Source organism: Clavelina lepadiformis, chromosome 4 (genome assembly GCF_947623445.1).
Source record: "Clavelina lepadiformis chromosome 4, kaClaLepa1.1, whole genome shotgun sequence".
Taxonomy (NCBI): domain Eukaryota; kingdom Metazoa; phylum Chordata; class Ascidiacea; order Aplousobranchia; family Clavelinidae; genus Clavelina; species Clavelina lepadiformis.
In genome coordinates this window covers 5,881,806-5,890,617 of record NC_135243.1, presented here as the reverse complement: position 1 = coordinate 5,890,617, position 8,812 = coordinate 5,881,806, and the positions used below count along the sequence as shown (strand labels likewise).

General features: G+C 37.6%; 1 protein-coding gene across 1 annotated transcript; it reads right to left on the bottom strand.

Annotated features, from left to right (window-relative positions):
* Window positions 1-5,954: 5,954 nt before the first annotated feature.
* LOC143452685 (uncharacterized) lies at window positions 5,955-8,477 on the bottom strand. The gene is made up of 6 exons (XM_076953738.1): window positions 8,161-8,477; window positions 7,898-8,037; window positions 7,498-7,617; window positions 7,222-7,420; window positions 6,962-7,082; window positions 5,955-6,537 (listed from the first exon to the last, which is right to left on the bottom strand). The coding sequence occupies exons 1-5, from the start codon at window positions 8,228-8,230 to the stop codon at window positions 6,976-6,978; spliced, it is 636 nt and encodes a 211-aa protein (XP_076809853.1). The 5' UTR covers window positions 8,231-8,477; the 3' UTR covers window positions 5,955-6,537; window positions 6,962-6,975.
* Window positions 8,478-8,812: the final 335 nt, after the last annotated feature.

The window sequence follows — 8,812 nt, the reverse complement described above, 5'->3', positions numbered from 1 at the left end:
GGCGCGAAGGCTACTGAACACGCAGTAGCAAAGTAAAATGTGTTTTGCAATAACAATCTATATTTTTTATCGATGAGCAGGGGGACACTAATTTTGAGATTAATTGTAAGGAGCCACGAACCGTGAAAGATTGAGAACTACTCCAGTAGAGTATTTGTTGTGTCTATTAAAAATAAAATTTAGCCAGCCAACAACAATAGTCGGACGCCTTTTCCCCGTCCACCAAATATTTGTCATTGGTGTTCTTTTTCCAGTGATATCTCTTATTTTTTTCTAAATTTCAAATATCTTCCACTTTCAAAAGAGTTTCGATGCGATTTTTTCTCACTTTAGCACACGATAATCTGCCACACTTTGTCATAATCACTCCTTGTCTGTAGCTAGAGGCGGTTGGATTCGGCCGACATGTAGAAACTCGAAACGGAAAGTAATGTTGTCACGCAATAGTCGAAAATGAATATCTAAGTCTGTTAAACCGGCTTTATTTTCATTAATTCTGTCAAAAAAGAACATCCATTTTCTGGTATGCTCAAAATCTGGAATCCTTCCCATGCCAAGTTCGTAGTAATGTATCCAATTTTCTGAAATTACCTTGCTCGGTCGTCCTAAAAGGAGGTATCGGTCGTCGGTTTTAATATTTTCGAGATGCTTGTCTCGTAAAGACAATGCAGCATTTTCACTTTCTGGACAAACAAGGTACCCATCATCTCCAAATTTCATTCCGATAATGAGATCGACACCTTGTTCTATGATAAGGTCTCGGCCAAGTTTAGAGATGTACTCTTACTTGGTTACTACTTTAGTTTTCATAGCTTTAAAGAGCTTTTCCAGAATATCATCACAGTTTTCTTTTTCTTCTTCATCTTTCCCTTCTTCCTTGGCGTCTTCCTCATAAGCATCTCCTTCATTTCCCTTAGTTTTGTGCTGTGCTCTTCGAACAAATTTGGATTCAGATTTTCACGGATTAACACTTCTACTCTAGGGTTTTGATACCAAGCATTTTTAGCAATGGGTCTTTGATAGGATCCGGAAAAAGATATTCATCTAAAAACTCCTCGAATTTTGCTTCGATATTTTCGTTTCTGCGAAAAGTGTTTAACGCATACAAAAAGTCCTTTTCCGCCACATGCTTGTAAGTACACTCTGTATTTTCCAAATTTGAGAATATAATTTTGATACTTTTCTATGAAAACTAGGTTTTGTCACACACGTTTGCTAATCTGTCTAAAATAAAAACTTTGCTGTAATCGGAAATTGATCCAATAGCGAAGTCTTTTAATCACTTTGCTTAGAATTGTGGCTGTTGGTTTTCGCCTTGTTTTGATGCGTTACAGCTTGTAAATATACCTTTACGACAAATTATATCTTCAATTTCGTTTACTAAACAAACAGCAATCATCTTATAGTTCAACGTTTTATGATTACCGAATCTCATGTTTGAGTTGCCAATAACTAAAAACGTTTGCCTAGGGTAAGATTTTAAAAGTTTAAAAAACTGATGAGATCACATTAAATCGCTTATTTATTTTGAACATCTACACGTCACGCGTTAAGGAGACGTATGGGTTTCAAAACAGGGTCAATTTCTTTGTATATTTCTTTATGTGGTAGAATCATTAAAAATGCAATTACTCAAAAATCGCTCCATGGGGATCCCTGAAGTTTTACATGTGAACTAGGCTTGCCTGATACTATCTCATACTGGAATATTGCAAAGAACATATCTCTATATCTCGTTACATAAGCCCAAAATTATATGGATTTTTCGGCCTAAAAACACACATTTCCGACTTTTTCATGCCAATTCTTCTCCAAGGTTTCCGCGCAACTTGAAACTTTGAAACAAACCAAATGCTAGGGGAATTCCCAGGCTAAAAAGCAACACCAACCATCCGTCAAACACGAGGACGTCAAGTCACTTCTATTTGCCGTTGCCATGGAGACCAGGTATGGACTTAAGGTCTGGAAGTTACAGACTTGCTGAGAATCGTCTAAGATATCTACAAAGGCGGCTCGGCCGTGACGACGCTCTTCGCGAAAGTGGTCCATTACAAACATTTTAAAATACGTCGATTGTACCCATGATCGTGAAATAAAGCAGGAAAACATTTGCTGTACAGAGAAAACCTGAGAAAAAAACATTTACTTTACCATCCAGTGTATCACCCTTGTAACTCGCAAGTCATGTAAACTCCGTGTTCTACTGCGCTGCAAGTTTTAAAGGTGTCTCGTTGAATGGCAGTCGCATGCAAGAACTAGACTTAACAACAGCCTTGTGGTATAGACTCCACTTGGGAATGGGGTACGTTTGAACGGAGGAGAATCTTCTGAATTCTGTGACAAATGTGAAAGGATCTAGGTTAGGGTTACCATATTTTCGTGGCCTAAAATCCGGACACTCTTTAGTGCCCACTAGCGGTTTTTAAAAATGAGGTATAAACACATTGTCTGTCAATATGACGTCACAGTAGCAATGCTTTGCCTATCCATTGTATACCGGAGTGGATTTTTGAACATAGTGTCGTGAATTCACTAGGCTATTGGGCTATTTCTGATTTGACCTCTGGTGATCTCTAGGCTAGGGTTAGGCTATGGTGATCTCTAGGCTAGGGTCTAGGTCAGACACGTCGCGTGCCACGTGTTGGACACCCCTGATTTACAGGATTATTCCCGCAATTCTAATTCCCCCAAAACGCCCATCATAAAATTCCGGACATTTGAACATTTTTTAAATTCCTCCCGGACGCAAAATTTAACCCTACATTCCGGACATGTCCGGAATTTTCCGGACGGTATGGCAACCCTAATCTAGGTAGGCTATTATGGATGGAAAAGCAAAAATACTACTTGTGTGACAACTAAAGAAAATCTAGGTTTCTGTCCCACCTGGAAGAACGTCTTCCCGGACACTTCTTTATGAATTATACCGTAAAGGGGGCTTTTTGTTTTCATGATTTATCAACAGTAAACCAGTACATTAACTTTCATCCTGGTTGTTCACCCCTTTTATGTTTTGTTGCGTAGATTTGCTATATACTCTATCAAAGAACTGTAAACAAACATAGCCATATGTATATTAATAGCTACTATTAATATATTAATTAATAAATTAATTATTAACTAACCATGTAGTAATTGCAGTTCCACATCTCTGGTCATTTGTTACAGTATATGCTATCGACTAAAGTTAGAAAGGAGATAGATAGACGGAACAAAGAAGAAAGAAGATTGAAAACTTAACGTATCCAAAGCGGATGGTAACATAATGGAATTGTGCTCCTTCGGAGTCTTGCTCTCACCACGTATATCAGTCATTGTAGAACGATAGAAAACAACAAGTAAAGAAATTTTTACAGTCTATACATGTCTATTATCAAGTTAAGTAAAGGTGAGTTAAATAAAGTGCTAATAAAGTTTACCATAAAGTTTTTGTACAACAAGTAAAGAAATTTTTACGGCATGCTGAGGAAGATACCTTTAGAACGTATCGATGGAATAGTTAAGAAACCGGGGAACGTTATCAACATTACCGGTGATTTAAGATACTCTGCTGGCAAAAAGTCTTATAATCGTGTAAAATCAAACCTTTCGGTGCAGCTAAAATTGGCTTTCCTACAGTGCACTCCCCGCGTTTGCTTTTTCTTGCTAAGATACTTCAACCGCTCCTTTACAACAAGCCTTGCTTTTTTGTTTGCTCTTATAAGTTTTGCCTTCCAATACGATGTGCACAGTGTCCGAGGAATTTGTTTCATAAGCAGAGACCTCAGAGATCACTTGCACAAATGATGGAATTGCCACAAGTCACTCGACACCTTCGACACTCATCTTAATGGCAAATCTCAGTGCGAAAGATCCAATCAGACTATTTGAAAGACCATCTCTTTGATGATAAAAGGGCGAAACCTTCGAGCATCGCATTGGAAAGATAGCTTGCCTGATGCACTTCATGCAGTTAGGACATCGCGGTGCATTGCCATCAACATGACCTCACACGAACGCTTTTTACCATTCCCCATAAGCACTCCATGATGGGACTCCGCTCCGTTATACCGGCCTGGCTCATCTATGGTGGCGGAAGTTTGTCCGTAACAAGCACGAAACTTTATGCGAGGAGGTTGAACTGTTAGATGCAAATCCCAAGTCTGCGCTAGTTCGTTTTCCTGTCGGAGGAGAAACCACTCTGTCTTCCTCTGACTTAGCTGTACACACACTTGCACAGGAACCTGAGAGCTCAGGTAACTATCAAGAACAAGATGTGAACAGACAAGCATTGATGCGGATGATACTGCAATCGTAGCGGAGCTAGTAAAGATTGTTACCGTGGTAAATGTGTCAAAGTCTCCGCAGAGATCACAAAGAGACACGTGACGACCTGATCGTTATGGCGATTTTTGTGTAGGCGACTAATTGACAAATCATTACGTGTTGGGTTGTGTGGAAGTGTCTAGTACCGTATATTGTATGTATATCGATTATCATATATTCGTTGCTAACATCTTCATTTATCTATTTATTTATTTATTTCATATAAGCACTTACTTCTTAGGAAATAAAAGCCTGATTTCCTTTGTTTATTAATTATATCAGAGCAGAGTTAAGCAAGCAGGTTACAACATCTACAAAGAAAAGAAGCAACATTTGATGGCTATTATCAAGTTACCTTTACACATCTAAGTCAGCAAATGACGTTTTGGTTTGAACCACGAAGGTCACACAAAAACATTTTCTTATTGTTCGAAGCACGGTAACAAACACAGGGATGGCCTGAGAGGCTTCAGGTTATACATAATGCCGATAGAGGGAGCTCTGCGCCCAATACAGAACAGACAAACGGATCGTTTTAAATGTGTTTTAATTTTTATAAACGTTATTTGGTCTGATATAAACTGATTCGAAATTATTTGGATTTAACTTAATTTTTATGATTTCATTTTAAATCATAGCTTTTAAGACAGATAACAAGTGATTGTGGAAAACCGAATTAACTGAGAATAAGTAACTGAAAAAGTAGCCTAACCTCGTTGCTGAACGCCCAATTCTGACATCACTGCAGCCTGATTTTATCTGTTTGCGCGTCTTCTGTTTGAATCATTTTCATAAGTTTTCGCCAGAGAATTGTTTCAGGGCTGTCGATTGTACTGTGGCAGTACCTGTGCACAATGCCTGCTGTTATGCTTGCATGCCACATTACATCTTGTAGGCCTATATTTTTATGTATCCGTGCATAAAATGATAGTGTTTTGAAGGCCTAATTTCCTGTCATCTGCCTGCACACAAAAACCGGATTCTTGTCATTGAAATAGACTTTTTGGTGGGATTTTATTTTAACTATATATGTGCGCATAATGCAACATGTCCTAACGTTTTTATTGCGGCATGTATTACCTATTTTTTGCTTTTTGTTGTTTAGTTTTTGTCCAGTTTTAACTTAAACGTATTTAGGTTTGATGGCCTTGCTAATTTTTCATCGTTCAACACCCCAGTATAGTTAAAATCTTGTACGTTTTAAGATCTCGTTATTTTTGACTGGGCTTTGTGTGTAATTGATATGTTGGCCAATAGGACTAAGTCTAAGTCATAATATTAATTGTTTGTTTGATTTTTACAAACTCGACCAATTTTGCTTAAATTTGTAGCAAAATTCTTTGTACAAAAATTTTTATTTTGCCCATAAAACAAAGTATATTCAATCAGCGTTTTGCTTTTTTTATCACTTGTACTCTTGACGTGATACGATGGCGTAAAGTGATTGTGATATCATCACCCGTTTGGATTTAGCGTTAAATCCATTTGGGCCAAGGAAATTTAAAAACGTTTTGGTTTCACTTGCACATTTTGTTTTCTAAGTTGCTAAGTTTGCAGAATGGCATTGCTGTCACTTTTTTGCATATTTTAGTTAATGGAACTTTTACTACTTTTACTTTTACTTTTACACTAAAATTGGTAGGCAAAGCTAGAATTTGTACTTCTTTATTCCATAACACCGGCGAGTTTCCAAATACACGCACAACTTTAGATGAAATCCTACCATAGCAGCGGCAATGTGAAACCTTGATTTCCAAGACATAAACACATTACAGTAATACTTAAAAGAATATACATGAAGTTTTATTGGGCTAGCTTCAGCGGTTCCCAAACTTTTCTAAAAATTTTGCCTGGTGGACCCTTTGCAATTATTTTGATATTTCGCGGCCCTATAAAAATCAAAGAATGCTATAGGAAAAATGCAAAAACCACACCAATAAAAGAAAAAGCAAAACCTATCAAATACGGTAAGCGTTTAATGGGATGGGTGACTAATATAAAGCAAGCATTACACCCGAGAAAGCTTTATTATCGAATCACAATCATTGCTGTACATTGCGGACCCTCTGAAACTGCTTTACGGACCCCAGTTGGTCCGCGGACCCCAGTTTGGGAACCGCTACATGTATAGAATGTGGTAAACTCGAAAATCAGGTCGGCCGCCGTTGTGTAGTCATCTGGTAAGGATTTTTTCTTGGATACAAAGTTTTTGGATATTTTTTGTATACTTTCCTGCATACAAAAGAACAGGTTAAAATCAAAGGTGGAAAAGGCGAACAACCGTATATCAATATAAATGGAAATCGTTAAGACAGACAGTTCATGGAGATTTTATCGTCCACAGAAGATTAAAGGTTTGATATCACACATGATTTTTGATACACATTTTAAATTAAGGTACGCGATTCAAAATATTACACTTCATCACTATAGTATATAGAAGTTCTAGGTAATTAGGTTATTTCAATACCAATATTTGTTTAGGCTATGTCCATATGCCGAAGGTCGTCTCATGATACTAAGTTTCATAATTAGTGTCGTTTATACATTCTATCTTCTCAAAAGTATTGCGTTTTAACTAAATCATTTATTAATTGGTTTCGAGTCCTTGCTTCGAATAAGGTCGAAAATAAATGGGCAGTCTGGCAGCCACTACCTCAACAAAGGAAATCATTCTTTCCAGCTCTGGACAAACTCTTCGGTGGAAGTAGCCTGTGTGTTCGTATTCCGAAGTTTCTGATCGTTACCACCTACTCCGTCACGATTGCCCAAAAGACCTGCAGTTATCGATATGCGTTTGACATATATACGGTACTATGGATTTATAGTTGTGGTGTTACAAATGCAAGTTGACAACAAAAGTTGTTCTGTATGTAGGCTATTATGTTTTTGAGGTACTGTTCACCTAAATAATACCTTCCAGCTGTCCAGAGTATGTGGTTGCATCGGTCGTTAGCTTGCAATCCCTTCCATTAAAAGTCATTTTAAACGTACCGCCTGCAACAGTAAGTTCAAACTTCCCGTTGTTGTATGTTAAGACGTATGACCCGTCATCTGCCGTGTGCGTTTGTTGGTTATTTGCCAGTGCAGATGACGAAAAATCGGCTGGAGTTATCTGAAAACACATTCAACAATTTTAATAACTGTGGTTCGAAAAAGTGACAAAATAAATTTGATGCTGATATAGGTTACCGTAAAGCTTGCGGCAGTCGTAGGTCTACTGAAGTCGAAGACAACACCTCCGTATGTAAGAGAAACTGAACTGATTACACTGATGACTTTTCCGCGCCTTGTGGCTGCAACTGTGGTAACCTGAAAAGGAACGATTAAATTTGTTGCACACGTCGATACTGTGTAAATTTTAATGACAGATTGTTTTCCAAAGTCATTTTTATTATTTTATCCAAAAGTTATTATTTTATTTATTTCATCTACTATTTTATTGTTAGTCATTAGTTTTTGATGCGTTTGTTGTAAACGTTTTACCTCCGATTAACAAAGTTACTGATCAAAACAGCCAGGCATGCAGTCAGTTTTCATTGTTAGACCAAAACGTTTATAACTTCTCTTATACTCTTGCTTACAAATGTACCTGTAACTCGAAAGCTTTGGCATTATCAGCGAAGCCATCGACCGTTTTAGAACAGACATATGTGCCTGGAGTTTGGTCCATAAACTTGGCACCGTCGTACTGGTCAACGTGAATGTCACCGTAACATCTTCCACTCAATTCTGAATGAAGGCAGAATTTTGAAAAGTCAGCTTTGCCTTTTTTAATAGCATAGCCTATTCGACATATAAACAAGACAAAAAACTCTTCTATATGTTATAAAGAGCACGCGGCAAGAAAGTTACCTTGAGCAATACCATTGTCAGCAAAGCTTAGCATCATTACCAGCACTGGAAGAAAATACGACAGTTCCATCTTGAAGTTTTAGATCTAATTCTAAACGCTTATTGAAATAATTTAAGCCTCGACTAACCTTGTACGGGTATTTTTTGTTTCCAAATCGTCCGCTAACGAAGACTGAATTAAGCGTTATGAAACAAATCCAGTTTTATATTCTCTTTTTGCAGTAAGGTACACTGCGTTTTAATAAGAATTCGGTTGAAATCGCAACATCCTTGAAAAAAAGAAAACACAATCAATTAATCAGTTAATTTCCGGGACCGCAATCAAACAAAGCGTTTTGAAACAGAAGAGAATAGTTCACCGGGAACATGGGAAGCAAGGCTTCAGTGATATCAGAAAGGAGTGCTTACCCTATCAACCTATCACAATTTCGCACAGGTATAGAAAATCGTATGGTAAACCACAGCTTGCGGATAACACTACGAAAAAATTTGCAAACTGCAAAGAACCATTGAAAAATAGATACTTGCCTTGTGTTGGCAAATTATTCTCAAAAACCCACATGTTATGTTTATGTAACTAAATCGTGTAACCGCAATTATGCGGCAAACCACGGACCTTTCCCCTTTTTCCACAAATAAAACGCAAGTAAGC

Excerpts from the sequence above, each read along its gene's own strand:
- LOC143452685 (XM_076953738.1), bottom strand. The coding sequence starts at position 8,230 with ATGGAACTGTCGTATTTTCTTCCAGTGCTGGTAATGATGCTAAGCTTT. Across the intron at positions 7,618-7,897 it reads CCAAAGCTTTCGAGTTACAG|GTTACCACAGTTGCAGCCAC; the intron begins GTACATTTGTAA and ends GTTCCTTTTCAG. Across the intron at positions 7,083-7,221 it reads ATACTCTGGACAGCTGGAAG|GTCTTTTGGGCAATCGTGAC; the intron begins GTATTATTTAGG and ends CGATAACTGCAG.